Source organism: Leishmania martiniquensis, chromosome 32, assembly GCF_017916325.1.
Source record: "Leishmania martiniquensis isolate LSCM1 chromosome 32, whole genome shotgun sequence".
NCBI classification, from domain to species: domain Eukaryota; phylum Euglenozoa; class Kinetoplastea; order Trypanosomatida; family Trypanosomatidae; genus Leishmania; species Leishmania martiniquensis.
In genome coordinates this window covers 70,248-88,453 of record NC_090167.1, presented here as the reverse complement: position 1 = coordinate 88,453, position 18,206 = coordinate 70,248, and the positions used below count along the sequence as shown (strand labels likewise).

The 18,206-nt window shown below is 59.4% G+C and overlaps 5 protein-coding genes across 5 annotated transcripts; all 5 read left to right on the top strand.

Moving 5' to 3' along the window:
- Window positions 1-2,062: 2,062 nt before the first annotated feature.
- Window positions 2,063-5,320, top strand: LSCM1_01662 (uncharacterized protein; the record flags this gene model as incomplete). Its single annotated transcript, XM_067319262.1, has 1 exon — window positions 2,063-5,320. The coding sequence occupies one exon, from the start codon at window positions 2,063-2,065 to the stop codon at window positions 5,318-5,320; it is 3,258 nt and encodes a 1,085-aa protein (XP_067175811.1).
- A 1,194-nt stretch (window positions 5,321-6,514) lies between these two features.
- LSCM1_01661 (uncharacterized protein) lies at window positions 6,515-6,790 on the top strand (the record flags this gene model as incomplete). Its single annotated transcript, XM_067319261.1, has 1 exon — window positions 6,515-6,790. One exon carries the CDS (start codon window positions 6,515-6,517, stop codon window positions 6,788-6,790), a length of 276 nt encoding a protein of 91 aa, XP_067175810.1.
- A 2,415-nt stretch (window positions 6,791-9,205) lies between these two features.
- On the top strand, window positions 9,206-12,280 carry LSCM1_01660 (uncharacterized protein; the record flags this gene model as incomplete). The annotated part of the gene is made up of 1 exon (XM_067319260.1): window positions 9,206-12,280. The coding sequence occupies one exon, from the start codon at window positions 9,206-9,208 to the stop codon at window positions 12,278-12,280; it is 3,075 nt and encodes a 1,024-aa protein (XP_067175809.1).
- A 1,956-nt stretch (window positions 12,281-14,236) lies between these two features.
- On the top strand, window positions 14,237-15,745 carry LSCM1_01659 (uncharacterized protein; the record flags this gene model as incomplete). Its single annotated transcript, XM_067319259.1, has 1 exon — window positions 14,237-15,745. One exon carries the CDS (start codon window positions 14,237-14,239, stop codon window positions 15,743-15,745), a length of 1,509 nt encoding a protein of 502 aa, XP_067175808.1.
- A 984-nt stretch (window positions 15,746-16,729) lies between these two features.
- LSCM1_01658 (uncharacterized protein) lies at window positions 16,730-18,073 on the top strand (the record flags this gene model as incomplete). The annotated part of the gene is made up of 1 exon (XM_067319258.1): window positions 16,730-18,073. The coding sequence occupies one exon, from the start codon at window positions 16,730-16,732 to the stop codon at window positions 18,071-18,073; it is 1,344 nt and encodes a 447-aa protein (XP_067175807.1).
- Window positions 18,074-18,206: the final 133 nt, after the last annotated feature.

Here is an 18,206-nt window from a genome sequence, read left to right as displayed (position 1 = left end):
CTCCCTCCCTGAAATGATGGCGTCAGTCGCTTGAACAGTTGACTGCAATAGCGGTCGTCGTCTCGGTAGTAAGAGCTGATGGAGGCCTTCCAGGCACGCAAGAAGGTAAGAGGTGCGAGGGGGGGGTGGCCCAAGAACCTCAGCTAAGAGTTCTCGTCTGCCACTATTCCCGCTGTTTGGTGCTACGCTGCGCGACACGTGCCTCCATCACTGTTGCTCAACTCTTTTTTTTCGCCATCTTTCTATTTGCTCTTAACGGGGAAAGGGCCTCGAACACGTCAGCTCGTGGCTCCCCGGGGGGCTCTCGCGCCTCACTCCATGCGATGGCGCCAAGCAGCCCCTGCCGCCCTCCCCTGCCTATGCCGAGCCACCTCTGGTGGTGGCGGCGGCGTGGGGAGGTGGGCGCAATATATCTGGCGGCGGTTGCCGGTGGCCAAGGCCTGGGCGGAGAGGTGTCGCAGGGACCGGCGACAGCGAACGCGCTTGTGCCGTCCATGTGATGTGCAAAGTGTCTCGGTGAGTCGACCGCATCGCACACGGCCCTCGCTCTGCCCACTGGTGGCAGGGAGCCCGAGGAAGCCATCGCCGAGGTAATGGCACGACGTGGCGGCCGGCACTGATGCGGCCGGGGCGGCCTGCGAGGCGGGGCCCCTGCCGCCATGACGGGGGCGCCGCAGTGCCGTCCTGCCTGTCTGCGATTGTCTCGCACCCACGCGGGGTGGGCCTGTGAGAGGGCGGAGTCGAAGTCGCCTTCGCTGTGTGCGTCCTAATAGGAAAAATGAATGGAAAACGACGAAAACGACTTTTTGTTTTTGTTGGCTTTCTCTGTGTCTGTCTGTGTGCGCTGTGCTCTGCGTCAGTTCGGTTGCATTGCGGTGGCGCGCGTGTGCCTTCAACGGGTGCGTGTGCGAGTCTGGTGACCGTCATTTTCTCCTCCTCTTCTCTCTTTCTACGTTTGCCGTCTTTCTATGCTCTATGCATGTGCATGTGCACCCGCGTAAGTGTATCTGTGTATCTGCGCGGTTCTTTTCTGTACTCACTCGGTCCTCCCCCTGATCAGCGTCCGCACGTGCAGCGTCCTTCGTCCATGCAGATGTGCGGAGTGGGCAGACGTGGTACGCTTTGTCTTTCTTTCTCCACGTTTCTTCTAGCTCCTTTCTCCGTCTCTTTCCCTTTCGTGTATTACCGCTCTCTTCATCGTTGTTTGGTATGATACGGTTTACGCTTGTGTGACCGTGTGCAAGTGTGTGTGTGTGCGTGTGTTCGCTGGCGGAATGGAGATGCGTAGGCACCGTTCAAGTTGTACAGGACACATCCGTCGAGTATGAAGCGAACTTTCATTCTCTCCTTCTTCTCTTGCTCCCTGCCTCCTGTCACCCACATGCATGCACACACCCATCAACAACTTTCAAGGGGCGCCTGCGCTAATAGAGAGGATGGTGCAATGGACCGCACAGCTGAGCTTAGCGCAGCCCGCGAGTCGTATACATATATAGATGCATATACTCCTGTACGAAGGCCGTATCGATTCGGGTTGGAACTTCGCTGAGTAAGTCTCGCCCTCGGCCGCCCTCCATGGTGCCTTTGCTGTCATCGCCTCTCACACCGCGGTGCTCGGCTGCAAACATATCTGGAGCACAGATAAGAGCTGCGGCTTCCTTAACATTCTGCCTCAAGCCATGACTTTTGCTTCTCCACCGGTTTCGCAGTGCCAATATTTCTCCACGCTGTCCTGCCGCCCTTTTCTGCCCTCTCACTCTTTCTTGTACGAGACGATGCGCGTGCAGCTGCTTTCCATAGAAGGACTGCGCCTGCTGCAGCCGTGATATCCCCATGCATAAATAGACAGGCATATACACACACATACCTCCTCCGCATCTCCCTCATCCACCAGAGAGGGTCTCATAGAATACCCTGCCGCTGTTTCCCCTTTTCGTCGTCCGGAGCGCCGCCCTGGTGATAGAGCAGGCGCCGCTACAACCCGCATTGTCTTCACGCTTATCTTTTCTTAGTGGCTCCACAGACCAGAACAGTGCAAGAGTAGTCGCCGAAAACGCCTGAGATGGAAATCGATTTGCGCGACCGCGGCATCGCTCGTCTCTGCTTCGATGCTGAGGAGACAAGTAAAGAGGAGGCGACGGTCGCTAGCGCCGTCGCTGTTCTGCATGCCAACCACAACCGCATTGACAGTGTGAGTGGTCTCAATGCTGTTTTCGTGAATCTGGTCGAGCTGCGGCTTTCCCACAATCAGCTGGGCCGGCTCAGCACCCCGTACTACCGTGCTCGACAGGCTTGCCGCGGCGATCCTGCTGGCGCGTCATCCTGCTGCGACGGTGTGGCGTCTTGGATTCGATGCCTCCCCGCCACGCTGCAGGTGATTGATGTCGCCTTCAACAACCTGCACAGCTTCCTTGAATGCAGGTGCGAGTGCGCATCCTCTCCAGAGGGGCGCGTGGCTGGGAATGGAGTGGAGGTAAAGCCTCCCGTGGCCGACAGCACGGTGTCTCTCGTTCGGCTGCTGCGCCACCGCTTGCCCTTTGCGCTCCCTCTCTTCTTCTCTGCTCAACGATTTCCGCAGCTGCGGGAGCTCAACCTCTCGCACAACGCCCTGGATGTGAGTCTTCGAGAAAGCGATGAGATGCAAGAAGGGCACAATGCACTCCGGGCAGCGCTGACCGAGCACTCGGCGACAGCGACCATCTCGGCAACTTTGTCCTCCATCGACCTATCCTACAACCGAGGTCTCGCCGCCCTCAACTGTTTCTTCCTCTCGATCTTACCATGCACCGGGGCGAGCGCGAAGGGGGCGCCGGCGGCCGCAATACAGTCGTCTACGGTGCTGTCGTGCTCGGTGAGCGTCGCTGGGAGTGGTATTGAGGACCTTCAGGGCATCGCATCCATTGGGGGGTGCAACGCTGCCCTGCAGTGGGATCTGCAGCTAGACCCATCGCCGGTCTCTCGCATCATTCTTCAGGCGGCGCCGCGTGCTTTGATACAGCTCATTCATACTATTGTGAGTACTCGCCTTCAGGGCGAGGAAAGCGCGCTGGCCTCTGCCCTGACCGAGGTGACTAACGAAGGTGAGACTTCGACGGCCGCCATCGCGCGCTTTCAGTCGGTGGCTCAACTCGCCGATCTGGAGCAGATTGTGGCTGCGACCATCTCGAGAGAGGCGCCGACCATGAGCGATGCTGTACCCGATGGCGCGACTTGGATCTCAACCCTCGCCTACGCCTGCCTACTGCGCCAGGTCGTTCCCTCACTTCGCACGTTGGACAAGGCTTTGCACGTGGAGCGCTGCGAGCAGCTGCTGCTCTCTTCTCTGTGTCAACTGCTGCTGGGAGACCCCCGACCACAGCGAGCGTTCTCTGCTCCTTTGCCGATGCGAAGTCCCCCGCCGCTTCATCCACGCGCGCCGAAGGCGGAGACGGTGCCGGTGCAGCGTGGACTAGGCGGCGCTGCACACTGTGTTGCACCTGAGCTGCAATCACGTATTCTTGTGGACACGGAGGCACCAGTTGCGAACAACGCTGCAGCAGGTGCCGGCGTCGTCGGTACTTCTGCCGCCGCTGGAACTGCTGTTCGTCCAGGCCAATTCCAGGCGGCACTGGCCGCCCTCCGCCCGAGCTGTCCCAGTGCGGGAGATGCACCAGTGACGGCCGCCCTCACCTCCTCTTTCCATTCCACGATGAGCGTCTCCTCTGTGTGCGCTGAGGCGGTCCTGGCCGTGTCAGGCAGCAGCTACAGTGCCCCGTCTATTTCAGGGGAGGATTGGTTTGCACCGTCTGGCCTAACGCCTGCGGAGGAAACGCAGTATGAGTGTCTGTGCCGGGAATCCAAGGAGCTGCAGGAGGCGGTACTGGCAAGCAACGAGCGCTGCCGCGACATTCGCGCGCACAGTGATGCGCTGCGACAGCAGCTCAAACAGGACCGCACACTCGTTGCAGACCAGCGGAAGGAGCTCAGCCGCTTGCGTGAGGAAAAAGAGCGCCTGGAGGCCAGTGTGAGGCGGGGCAAGCATCGACTGGAGAAGCGGCAGAAGGAGGTGACCTATGGCGTGACGGCTATGCAGTCTCACGAAGCGGCGGCGCGCGAGCAGGCAGCGATGGAGAGAATCGCCGCGCGGGAAAAGGAATTGGCGCGCCGTGAGCGTCAGCTACGCCAGCGAGCTGCACGGTCTGGGGCACTAGCGGTCGAGTATCGCAGCAACGGCCCGTCTGGGCAGCGGAAGAAGCTGCGGAGTGAGATGCTGCGCGAGGCTGCTGCTCGCAAGCGCTTGGCTGAGCAGGAGAAGAAGGACCCTCTTGCCTACTCACCGTCGCCCTTCAAGACCGAAATGCGTCGCTGCAGTCCTCGCACTTCGCCCAATCAGTGCTGGCCGGCTCCCGCCGTTTCCCGGGCGGAGCACGACTACTTTGGGCTGTATGAGGACGTGGGCACCCGGGAACTTTGCAAGGTGGCAGACCAGTATATCGCGCACCTCCCCCTTGCCCAGCAGCAGCAGCTGCGCGAAGCGTCTTCGCAGCTGCCCTCCGGCGGCAGCCGTGACGAATCGCGTGGCCGCAACGGCAGGGCAGTGCCATCGCAGCGGCCCGGCTCGCCGACGAGCGGCGAGGGTGGCGACCCTCTCGTCGACCGCGGCGCTGAGACGGGCGCAAAACGCCCTACTCCGTCTCCGGAGGCTGCGCACGATTTGAGCTCTTTGTCGCTGTCCGAGTTGCTGGATGCTGCGGCCGCCATTCGAGAGAGGCAGCTTTTGCTTCGGCAGATGCAGCATCAGTGGCAGCGACCGCCGCCGCCTCCCATGCCTTCTCCCGGGGGAGAGGAGGCAACGCACGCTCAGGAGACTGTAGCGGAGGTGACTGGCGAGAGCCTTTCCCACCACCACCACCACACCTGCCACCGTCACGGCGGCGTCGATGACGGTGATGCGTGTGCTGCGCAGACGACTCTGCAGGATGCACACTTGAATATGCCTGCGGATAGTAGGCACTCGCCATTTTCATCGCCTGCGTGCGGAGAGGGGCGAGCAGCGCCGAACAGTGCGCAGCAGCTCTTTGATCGCATGCTCGAGCTGCGGGCGGCCGCGAGGTCCCACCTGACGGGGACGCCCACGACTGGAAAGGCTGCCGCGAACAGCCGCACGCCTCACGCGGCGGCTTCTTTCTCCGACGACGAAGGGAGGCGGCTCTCTCCGAGCGATATGTACGGAGAGAAGCGGAATAGCGCCAGTACTGAGGTAGCCGGTGGCCTCCCCACGGCCACGCCACAAGACGTCGCCACACATCGGCTGCAGACAAACCGAGCGTTGTTTCAGTAAGTAAGCGCATGTCGCTTCTTGAGCCAAGGGAGGGAGGGAGACGTGGAGGGACACATGCGCATCCACGACGGCGACACGGCCTTCTCTTTCTCTTGTGCTCGTTTGCCTACGCACACATGCACATTTCTGTACACATACACACGCGGGTGCCATAGACTGACCTACTGTGAGGGAAGAATCGGTGGGCGGGTGGTCGAGAAGGGAGAGAGGGGTGAGGGGTGAGGAGGGGGGGAGTACTGTAGGCCGCTCGTGCAAGGGCAGGGAGAGACGAGCGAGGAGAGGGGCTGTGTGCGCTAAAGAAACGAGGGAAACAGAGATAATCAGTCAGTCTCTCTGTCTCTCTCTCTCGGCGATGTGTGTGTGTGTGTTTTGCTGCCCGTTGGTGCGCTTCTCGCCGAGTGTTTCTCTCGTCAAACACCAGCGACGCCCCAACCCTTTTTCTCCCACTCCACGCCCACCCATTTCCGTGTAACACCATGCGTGTGGTGCTTGGACTGCACATGCAGCTGCAACGCGAAGAACACGCAGATACGGGCGACACCTCGGCAAAGGGACGCATAGCGCACACAGACGCATCGCCAAGTCGGTGCCGCGTGCGCAGCGGCATTATGGAAAGGTATGCGCGTATTCTCTTTTCGCCCATGAGCGCAGGCGGCGTTTTTGATTCCCGAGCAGCGGCAGTTTGATGGACGCCGCTTCACAGCTACGATTTTCTTGGCGCCGGCAGCGTGCTTGACGTTTGAACGTTTCATCTTCTGCTTCTCCGCGCTCACGTGCGCTCCTTCTGCCTCTCCCGCTTCCCACTGCGCGGGGGTCTTTTCTGCGTTTCTGTTGGCTGCATTCACAACCTTCCCCCGGCCTGCCCGACAATGCGCCGTTTACTATTCACCCATACACACTCTCTGTCCAGCCACGTTGCTCACAAGCACTCTCTCCACGCAAATCCATACGCCTATTCACCTTCCCCCCTTCTCCTCCTTTCCCCAACGCAGAAAAAAGGCCCATCAAGAGTCCCTCATTGAGTTGCTGTATAGTCTGTGATCTTCTCTGTTCCTGCGTTTCTGCCATCTGTGTTACTCGAAGTTCTCCCGATCAGCAAAGCTGATTCTTTCTCAGATTTCCGCCGACATATCCCTTCCCTTCCTCTGTACTCTTGCTTCTTCGCATCACTCTCTCAGTACACACGCCGCAACCATGTACAACAACGATCACAAGGCCACGGTGAAGAATGCCGACATGCCGGAGGACATGCAGTCGGACGCGATAGAAGTGACGCTTCAGGCGATGGAGAAGTTCAACATTGAGAAGGATATTGCCGCCTACATCAAGAAGGAGTTCGACAAGAAGTACCAGCCTACATGGCATTGCATTGTGGGCCGCAACTTCGGAAGCTTCGTGACACATGACACCCATTGCTTCCTGTATTTCTACCTCGGCCAGGTTGCGGTGCTGCTCTTCAAGTGCGGATAAGTCGAGCCGTCTCCGACCGGAATGGCAGCATCACAAGCAAGAGCCTATGCCACCGGTCAACATATCCCCCCTTGTGCGGCGTGTCGACGCAACGGCGGACAAAGTGCTCGAAAGAGCGAAAAAAAAGAACATAAGCAGATAGAGAGAAGCGCTGGCGGGACGGCTTCAAAGCCATGGTGCAGGGTGGTGCGATGCTCTGCGCGTCGTCTTCGCAACTGTCTCTGCTTGATCTTTCTCTCTTGTGTGTATTCGTCTGCAACACACTTCGCCATGGGCGCATCAGCGCGTTTGGTGACGTCCCCACGCATACCCTCTAGGGAGCCGAGAAGAGAGACTTGAGGGGTGTCTCGAGAAAGAAAGTGATGAGATCTGCGACGATAAGCTTTCGTTCCTGAAAGCGGCTTCTCTTTCACGCGCCTGATTCTGCGTGCGCGTGTGTGTGGGTCGCTGGTGCGCCTACGCCGAGTGTTTGCGTTACTCTTCATGTTTCTTTGTTTCTCCCCTTCCGTCTTGATATGCTTTTTCTCCGCCCCACCCCTTTTTCCTCTTTCTTCTTCTGTTTCTCGTTGAGTTGCCGTTGTGGGGATGTGTGTGGGAGCCACTGTCGGTCCCCACCAGCCCTTGGTGTTCCCCCTCCCCCCCGTGCCTCCCCTCCACGTCTCTCTTGCTCTCGCTCGCCAACGCGCAACCGCCCGTGCCTCCCTCCCTCTCTCTCGACCGGCCGACCGACCGAGGAGTTGTGCTGGTGCGTTTTCCTCTTTTCTTTCCTCGTGGGCATCGAGCTGTGGGGCCGGTGCCAGTGCCACACGCACGCGAGAAACACGGAGGAGGAAGGCGACAGCAGCACAGAGGCGGCAGCCGTGGGTGCCGCTGGCGTTGCGGCGCCTTCTCTGCGCGTGGAGAGGACGTATGCATGAGGGTGTCGAGTGCACAAAGTAAACCTCAGCTTGTCCTTCCAGTTCTGTAGCGCGCAGAGTCGATCTCGATGCTGTAGCGAAAGGAGAGGACAACATAGAAGACGGTAATGCGGCAGGGGGCACTGCCTGCGGAGGAAATAACACAGCGCGAAGAGGGAACCCGAGAAACGAGGCTTTCATGTATTTATCTCTCCGCCGTCTGCGTCCCACCCCAGTCCTGTGCTCATAAATTTGCGTCTACATGTGTGCGTGCGTTTTTGCGTGTGCGCGCATCCACACAGCTCTCTTGACGTGCATGTCTGTACGACTGCGTCTGCGCACATTTTCTTCGCATGATCGCGGAGGGCGGATAAGCTGGAAAAGGCGGCACCGAAAAGAGCGTTCGTGCAGGAAATCGTCTTGAGGGAGGAGGATGTGAACCGCAGCAGAGAGAGCGAGGGGGATGGAAGAGGAGGCTGGCAGCGGCACAGCTGTTTTGGCGGCGAAAAGGTGCCTCAGACGGCGAGCAAGAGGGAAAGGAGAAGGTGGTGGTGCGCTTGCGCGGCGCTCACTAATACTTCCCGGTTCCCCTTCCGTGCTAGACTCATGGCTTCCCTCTCTCGGTCTCTCTGTCTCTCTGTCTGGTCGACGCTTTCTTCAGTGCTCGTCCTCTTTAGATTTTCCCCCCTCTCCTCAAACGACAGCACCTCATGTCCGTACGCCATCTCCGAACAGGAATGATATTACTCAGAAGCTGCAACGAAAAAGAACTGTCGTTTTAAGCGAAGCCACAGCAGACGCAACCGATTTCTTGGGCGACCTCTGCGGTTGTCAGAGGAGGTTTACAGAAGACAGCTCTTGTGGCTGGTGGTCGCACTCTCTTCCATATCCATACGTGGCTTCTCTGGTTTTCCCCCTTCTTCGAGAGGGGCCGATGCCCTCTCGTCACGTTCTCTGTGCTGGTCATGCCGAAGTAAGAGGGCACGCCCGCACGCCGACGAAGCAGAGGAGAGACGTCACCTTCGATCTGTTTTCGTGAGGGGCGGGGTGCTATAGTGACTCTCATCGCACTACAAAAATCTTCTGCGCCACGTTCCGGGTACCCACCACCTTCACGCTGACCTGCCGACCCGTCTGGAAAGTTACCACCCCCCTGCGCACTTCCCATCCTCAACTTCTCGTATTTTCCTCCTGTCGTTATCTTTTTTCCCTTTTACCACACGTTGACTTGTGCGCGTCGATTCGGGCGGTGGTTCCGCAGCTGAAGGGCTGCCGTCCCTCACGTCTCCTTCACTTTCTCCGTGGTTTCGCCTTGCGGGTCTCTTTCACGGTGGTACTTCTGGCCGCAGCAAAACAGCAGCCAGTGCGCTTGATTGGCGCTTCAAGATCCACAGTAGGTTGGCTGCCGCCCCCCAAATCCCCCCTACACTCTTCTCCTCGGCCTGTATACACACATACGCCGCGTGTTAGGGAGACCAGGATTGGGTGATGCGCCTGCGCAAGAGCGTTCGCGTCCACCATGTCCACCTTCTCCTGCCAATGCCAAAGCTGCCGCGGCAACCTTGTCGCGACGGAGAAGGAGTTTTACTTCACCTGCTCTCTCTTTCGAATCGATCTGGGCTGGAAAAATCTGAAGCGAATCCGCCTCGAGACGCAGCAGGTGAAGGGAGTGCCGACCAGCGTGCTCGTGGTGACGCTGCAGCGCAACGAGGCTGTCCGGATGCAGTCGAACAGCTCCTCTGGGCAGAAGAAGCGCTTGCTGTCCTCCCGCAAGTACTTCTTCTATGACTTTTACGACCTCCTTGGCGCGGAGGAGCAGATAAGGCATCTCATGGAGCAGTACCGGGCCTCGGAAAAGGCCAAGAAAGAGGAAGTGCGGGAGGAGTCAGAGAAGGGCTCCTCGGCTACGGCAAAGCAGCAGACCGAAAAGGCTGACGAGAAGGATGAAGTGAGCACCCCAACCTCGGAGGCGCCAAAGGACGAAAGCCTCAATTACATCCGCTCGACGGTCAACCGCCAATCTGACTCGGAGCCGCGACGGGCAGCGCCCGGGATGCCCACTGCAAGTCGACGTGCCCCGCCATCAAACGTATCGCGGCCCAAGGCTGCTAGCATGCTGGTCGGCCTCCCGCAACCAAGCGCTTCTAAGGCCACGTCGCGCAAGGGGTCGCACCTATATCTCAAGGTGTACGGGTATAGTGCGGCTCTGCTGGTCGTGGCCATGCTCGCTATACTCACTCGACAGCACGCTCGCTTTAGCGGCCTGCACCCCCCGAAGCCCTTCCACACAGCCGAGACACTGCTGCGCGACATCGATGCGCTTTCGGACGTCAACGCAAGGCTGGAGGCATATGACAGTCACGAGAGTATGTGGCAGTACAACCGGAGAAAGAAGGACATGGTAGAGGAGCGCCGCATTTATACGCGTCAGCTCGAGAAGGCGGCGGTGGAGCTGATGGAGCGTTACGTTGCTCTGCAGGCGCAGATGACCACGTTGCGTGGCCACCGTGCCCAGCGCGTCGCGCGAGAGCAGCAGAGCGGCACTCCATCTCCGCCACCGCCCGCCATGTCGTCCGTGTTTGGCACACCAAAGAAGACGACCGACGGGGTGCGACTCTTCTCACCGCGCGGAGAGACCTATGAGGCACGCGCAGAGAACCGCGGCGCGCCAAAAAACGCCGCAGGCCAACGCAGCGACAGCGGCCTGGAGTCTAGGAAGACCCGAAAGCGGAGGGCTGCTCGGCGCAAGACGAAATTTCTGTCAAGACTGAAGTCGGATGTGCTGCGCTGGATTCGCCGGTTGCAGTCAGCGGGGCGTCACGCGGCTGGCTTCATCTCCGTACTGCCATTGGCACCGTCAACGCCCTCCGCCACTCCGGCTGATGGGCGCTACGGCCCCGCCGGAGAAGCGGTATACATGGCGTACACGGAGGAGATGGGTGGGCGCTTCCAGCTGACGGAGTGGGTGTCAGCTGCCGAGTACGATGACCGCCATAGTTGCCAGCAGCTTACTCAAGAGCTGCTGGAGACGGTCGACTTGACAGAGCGCCTGTTTGCCGCTTTCAGCAACGGGTTCCTCATGGACCGCTACCGTAAGCTCGAGTCGGGAGAGGAGCGAGCTTCGCACTGGATGCAGCCTCCACAGGCACTTCACGCTGCTACCCGCGGCAGCAAGTACTACGCGGTCAAGGCGTTCGCGGGCGAGGAGGTGGCGCGGTTGGCGATGCTGCGCCGTTTTGTGGGCAGTCTCGTGCATAATGAGCCGCTCGAGGCGAATCAAGCTCGTCGTCGAAAAACGGCCTTGCAGGTGTCCGAGGCGATGGTGAGCTATCGGCAAAGCGAGGTCCAGCTCCTGCGCGGGCGCAACCAGGGAAGCCCTGACAACGTCACAGGTCTGTGGCGAGTACTGGAGGAGAAGGTGCTGCGACCCGTCATGGACACGCTGCACGACAACCTTGCCATCGACAACTCTACCCTTTACCTCCGCAACTCCTTAGCGGAGCTGAGCTTTTGGCACACACACGAGGCAGCTTGGCGTGAACACGTACTGTCCTTCTTTACACCTGAAGAGCAGGCGGATATTCGGAGGAGTCTGGTCACGTATGGCAGGAGCCACAACAGTGTGGTAGGCCTACGGGCCCAACCAGCAGAGTATCACTGGGTAAATTTGCCGCTGTTTCGCGGTCTCCTCTGCTTCGGAGGGGTTTCTCACCTGCAAGATGGCGCCACGGAGGCCGCCGACGCCACAGGCAATGCTTTCGGCACCTCGCGCGCGGAGGGGGCCATGCACATCACAGAGGCTGCGAGCGACGTCGACGAATGCAATAAGGAGGAGCTCAGCTCGGAGGCTGGCTGCAAGCACATCAGCGCACTACCTTCCACGCCGACGGCATTCGCTTCTTTGTTGCCAGCACCACCAACATGCAACAACGATGCCTCTGCAAAAAAGAGGCCGCCGCCAAACCTTGCCGCCGCTGCGGCTCCGCCACTTTCACAGAGCTCAGCAACGCAAACACATGCCGAGGCCCCGCGGCACGCAGAGACCTCGAAGGGCTTAGAATTATGGAAGGAACTGAAGCTTCGTTGGATGGCTGACTTGAGCGTCTTTCGCCTCGCATTCGACGCTAAGCTTACGGACCGCATCCCCCGCACCGCGCGCTCGTACTGCATGAATGAGGAGGAGCGTGGTGTCGAGGCGGATACCGCCGAAGTGCGTTGCCGACTCTTTAGACTCCTGTCAATGATAGACGACATCTATGTGCGCTATCTGACCCCAGGGCTTCTTCAGCGCTTTGGTGTCTTCCTGCGGGCACTCTTTTCGACGCGCGTTCAGATCCGCAGCGACAAGGAGGTGCACATTTCAGCCCTGCAGAGCTGGGGCACACAGGACCCCGCCGTGCAGCTCGCCACCGCTCAGGTGATGGGCTTTGCTCCAGGAACAACGAGCGATGTATCGCGCTCTCTCCTTTACCTCATTCTGCAGCCTCCACCGCTCTTGCAGACGAGCGTCATCTCCACCCGCCAGACAACCGCTGCTGTGGTGGTACTGATTCTATTTTTGGGAATACTGATCGCTTTCCACATGATGCATTAGCGGGCGCATCTACGGATGCGCATCGTGTAACTACGTGCATGTGTACGCTCGCTTGCGCACCTCGCGCATATGCGCCTGATGATACACGGGGGGAGGGTACACTTCTTTCACATCTTGGGATGCCTCCTGAGACGTACGATGGACAAGCGCGCGCTGCTTCTTTTTTTCCGGGCGCCCCGTTTTCTGCACTCTTTCTCCCGTCGCGGTGCACAGGCTGAACCCCTTCTTTCAGGCCTGCCGTCTACGTTTCCCTTCCCTTTACACGCCCCGCTCTACTGAGACCTTTGGCGTTTTGGTTATGGCGCTGTGCTGCTTTGCTTTACTTCTATAGCCCCTCCTGATGTGCTGCTGCTGCTGTCGTGCGGGCATTGGCAGGCGGACGTCGCCGTGTGTGGGCCCTGCCGATCCTCATCTCTTTTTTGCCTTTTTGAGCGTATTTTCGTCGTTTTCCATTCATTTTTCCTATTAGGACGCACACAGCGAAGGCGACTTCGACTCCGCCCTCTCACAGGCCCACCCCGCGTGGGTGCGAGACAATCGCAGACAGGCAGGACGGCACTGCGGCGCCCCCGTCATGGCGGCAGGGGCCCCGCCTCGCAGGCCGCCCCGGCCGCATCAGTGCCGGCCGCCACGTCGTGCCATTACCTCGGCGATGGCTTCCTCGGGCTCCCTGCCACCAGTGGGCAGAGCGAGGGCCGTGTGCGATGCGGTCGACTCACCGAGACACTTTGCACATCACATGGACGGCACAAGCGCGTTCGCTGTCGCCGGTCCCTGCGACACCTCTCCGCCCAGGCCTTGGCCACCGGCAACCGCCGCCAGATATATTGCGCCCACCTCCCCACGCCGCCGCCACCACCAGAGGTGGCTCGGCATAGGCAGGGGAGGGCGGCAGGGGCTGCTTGGCGCCATCGCATGGAGTGAGGCGCGAGAGCCCCCCGGGGAGCCACGAGCTGACGTGTTCGAGGCCACCGCTCCAATGGAGTGGGGCCTTTTGCACGAATGAATGAGGGGAGTGGCGGTCGTGAAATACCCCTGAAGAGGGGACTGAAATGAAGTTATATCGCGTGAGAAGGCACAGACCTTACTTGCAAGTCTGTGAGCTTCTATAGCGGCGCACCCAAAGGTGGTGCCTGCTTGACAGGTGGCGCGTTGGAGAGGGGTGCTGCACTCGGGTGTCTGCACGCAGACCCTCTTGTACCCCCTGAGACGTATCATGGAAGCGCATCGTTCCGGTGCGTCGGTTTCGCATGCTCGCAGTCTCCTGTTTCTTTGTCGTACGCTTCCTAGATGTGTCGGCGCCTTTGCGCTGCTCATCTCTTTGTGGTTTTTATCGTACCCTTCCGCCTCGAACATGATTGGCTGACCCCCGCCATGATACTTGACTACGGGAACTCCTCAATTTGGTGCAGCTCTCCGTCCTCTTATGCTATCGCTGCTCTGCCGCCCAGAACCACAACTTCTGAAGAGCATAGCCAGACAGACATACCTATTTTCCTCACACACACACACACCAATCCTCCTCTCCCCTCCCTCCTCCTCTCCCTCCCGTTCTCTGAGAAGGGCAGGCATAGAAGAACCAACACAGATCACACCCTTGGCTTCACTTCGTGGTGAATCTGCGTTGACATCTGCAGCTGTGCGTGGACGCTTACGGGAGGTGCTCCAATAGAAGACTGCGCGCCGCCACTTGCCAACTTCGTTAGTGTCACAGTGGACGGAGGCTGTGCATCTGTTTTTCAGTTGGTAAGGCGTCGCACCTATTGAGCCCCTTTTGCTCAGCCGTCGCCGCGCGGGTGGGGGCTAAGCTGCACGCTCTGAATTTGCGTGCCTCTATCTGCTTTGCAGGTATCGCACATTCGCCACGCTTTAGCCACGGACGACGCTGTCCGCGTAGAGAAGGGAAATCGCGGCCTTTGGATCTGTCCATTCTATCCTAGTCGCTGTGAGCCGGCCATGGCGATTCCTGTGGAGAACTGGGGCCAGCTGAAGCTGTCGGCGGCCAAGGCTGTGGCGAAGACAGAGAGTGACGCGGATGCGAGGAAAGACGAGTGCGTGCTGGAGCTGCTCGCATTGCCAAAAGGAAAGTCAAAGGACAACCCCAACTACGTGCCGCAGCCCATATTGAGCATTCCCGTTTCGGCCATCGCGAGCGCCTCCGGCACCACCAAGAATGACGTGAGCCTCACAATGCGGCCAGCTGCGGTGGCTGCGGCGGGTGATGTGGAGCTGACCTCCATCCGCTTCGCCGTGCCCAACGTGTGCGTTGGCTACGAGGAGACGGAGACGGCGGGCAAGGCCATTCTACAAGACATTCAGAGCAGCATGATGCGATACCAAGAGCAGTTCCTCCAGCGGCACGGCAGTGACGACCACGGAGGTAAGCTGCTTGCTCTCGCCGCGATGGGCAGCGGGCAGTCCAAGCCTACGGACGAGGTGGTGGTGGCCATTTTCGACGACGTTCTTCTCTCATACCCGTCCGGCAAGTACAAGATTGTCATCTCGAACTACAACGTGGTGCTGGAGGACAAGAAGAAAGGCACCTCCGGCGGACTCCTTAGCTTCCCTCTTTCTGACATTCAGAATCTCTTTCTGTGCGACGTCCCTGTGTACTTCTCCGCCGCGGAGGAGGTCGACACAGACAGCGTGCCGCAGTACGTCGTTCTCATACTGAAGAGCCCGCTCAAGATTCGCACAACAACGTACAATCATGTTGTCATCTCTTGCCCAGCCGGGTTGGTTCTAGATGCAGAGCACTCGTGGCGCTGCGAGCTCACGACGCAAGAGGAGATTAACAGGACGCTCCACCTCTCTCCAGCGAAGGAGGGCGAGGAACCGCCGCTGGTGCCGACGATGAGCGGCCGTGTCAGTGACATCCTTATCCGCACCTTCAAAGCGATTGCCAAGGTCCCAGCGTACGGTGGCATCAACAAGGAGTACAGATCGGTGCTCACCAGCCACTCGCAGTCTTCCATGCGGTGCCTCTTTCACGGAGCAGAGGGGTTCCTGTACATTGTCAACAGCGGCTTTCTCTACCTGCACCGCCCCGCTACGCGCATCCCTTTCAGCGATGTTGTGCGAGTTGAGCTGGATGAGTCGGAGAGTGGCCAGGCCACTTTTCAATTCACCGTCTTCACCCCCGGAGCGAAGGGTGAGGAGCGGTTTACCTTTTCGGGGATTGCGAGGGAGGAAAAAGACGGGCTCCTTAGCTACCTCTCCACCAAGGTGAAGGTGGTGCGCACTGGCAACAGCGCCAGTGACGATGACGGTGAAGACGACGAAGAGGACGGCAGCAATGACTCGGGTGACAGTGATGACTCGGGCGATGACGAATCAGGCGACGCTGACGACGAAGATGATGGCTCTCACAAGCGCAAGCGCGAAGAGAAGAGGCACAAGAGGGAGAAGAGGCATAAGAGCGAGAAGAGACACAAGAGGAAGAGGCATGAAAAAAGCGACGCCTAACATGTTTCGGTGACATGGCGAGTTGCTACGCCGAGAGGGAAGGGCCAGCGCGTAGAGTGTGTGATGATACGACTGCCACCACTCGGGATGGGTCAAGAGGCGTTAGGCTACTATGAATGGCTGACTCGCGCCAGCAGCGACAGTAGCTTATTCGAAGGCAATCTTTTTCCTCTTCACTTTGTGCCTCATGTGCTTGTCGGCGTATGTCATTGCGTGTAAGCGCGTCTTTCTCGTTTCGCCCACTGTGCACCATGCCATTTGTTGGGCTGCTAATGTGCTTGCCCTTCAGGTATCTGATATATGACTTGTGCCGAGCAGCGCACGTGTAAACAGAGACCGTTGAAGCTGCATGACGCGAGGCCGCCTTTCTCCGCCCAAGAAGAATGCCGGCACCTGAGGATTGCTATTACGTACTCATAGTTGTCCCGCCCATCGACTGTGTGTGTGTGTGTATGTGGTGGTGGTAGCAATGATGGAGGCCGATCGGCAGCGATAGGCAGACATACATGTGAGCTCACCCGGCGCCCCATCCAACCCGCTTCGTTAACGTCGATGGATGGGTAGGGACCCGCTTAATGAGGGGGCAAAGTGCCTCTGAGCGCCGTGTATGGCAAGTTGGTGCTAAACACGTTCTTCGCGCATCTTCATCTTTTCCTTCTTCCACTGCTCACCCTCCAGTACTCCTAAGTTGACCAACGCTGCGTTCATTAGCGCAAAGAGCCCAGGGGACCGTGCTCCATCTTGGTGTCTGCGTGTGCGTCGCTCTCGCTGAGGTGGTGCGGTGGCCTCTGCTAGCAGCGCACAACTACTCGGCTGCTGCGTCGTGTGCGCCTTTTCCTGGCGTGTATGAGGCAGACAACGAGCACACCATCGGCAGAGATATGTATTGGGGCACACACACACGCACAGACACACACACGCACACACAGACCTACGGGGTATACGTCAGAGCAGGACTCCCAACAACTGCGGACTGCGTTTGTCATGCGAGGCAAGCGTTTCACAACGCCGTCGAGGCAGCCCGCGATGCGTCAACGCGGCTACACGCATCTGCACGCTTTGTCCTCCCCCACTTCACCCGGGAGGTGGGCGACAGCGGGGCGTTGCGCCTCGAAGGTGTCGCCAAGTGAGCCGAGTGCATCCCACGGACGTTTGCGCCGGCACCTCACTGTCGCACCGGCGTTATCCACTACCTCAACACCGGAGCGACGACGTCAGACGGTGCTGGGCAGCAGCACGCAGAGCAGCGTGCCCGGTGCTTCGGTGCATCACATGCTCAATGAGTTGGTTGACCTTAGCCACAGCATCGCCGCTCTCCTGGAGCAAGGTCAGATGCCATTGCTTACCCCAGCACCAAGTGCAGCAGACCGGGAGCAGGAGGCCCACCTCAAGACGCAGGAAATCGAACGGATTGTGCGCAGGGTGGAGGCGCACTTTGTTGATCGCATTCACTCATTAGAGACGGCGAATGCGTCGTTGCTGGAAGAGGTCCGGCAGCTGCGTGAGGTGCTGGCGACGCACCGCACAAATGGTGGTCCGGGTCTGGCCAACGCCCTGCACGCCGTACACGGTGGCCTGCGTGAGGAGGCCGAGGCTTTGGGCGTGTCGGACACGGCTTCCTCCGATGAGGTTGCCAACTGTGCCGCCGTCAGCGAGGCCGAGTACCTCCGGCGCGTACTGGTGGCGGAAAGGCGCCAGCGGTTGCGTGTTGAGGAGCAGACACAGTCGCTGACGGAGCAGCATGCGAGGGTGGTTGAGATGCTGGAGCGGCGACTGAGGAAGCAGGAAGAGCAGCTGTACGACCTTATCGCCTCCATTGACAAACGTTACGGCGGCGGGCCATCCACAACGTCTGCCTCTCCGAGAAGCAGCATCGAGCGCGGATCCCCTCGCCTTGCCACACCACGCCGCCTCCTCCGCCAGCAGCTTGCGCAACACCAGCAAACGCAGCGGGCACTGCAGCAATACAAGGAGAACCTCCGCTTTGACCCTTCGCCCCCTGCTGCGAGCGACGAGGTGGGGACATCCGTGAAGGAGCTTGGGCTGGATGACGTGCGGCGCACTCTAGAGTCGATTCGTTGCAGCAAGCCTCCCATTGTACAGGAGCAGAACCGGGAAGGGCAGCTTACCCAGGGGACGGCGGCGGCGTGCCCTCTACCGCAAACGGTCCACAATAAGTCTTTAGCAGCGCACTCGCCCGTGGCCTTTGCACAGGCGCTGCCGCTCGCAGGTGATCGCATCGCATTGACCTCGACGAGCGACATGGATGAAATTTCGATGTTCCTCGAGAACATTACGAAGGAGTTAGAGAGCCTCGATGCTCACTAGCTGAGTGACGGCGCTGCTGCTTCCCTCGCCTTCCTGCTTCCAAGTTCTCTTGTCATGCTCGCTCTTCTCCACATCACCTGCGCTTCTCCTTGTGCTGCATACATGTCGGCGGTCGGTGATCTTGCGGCGTCTA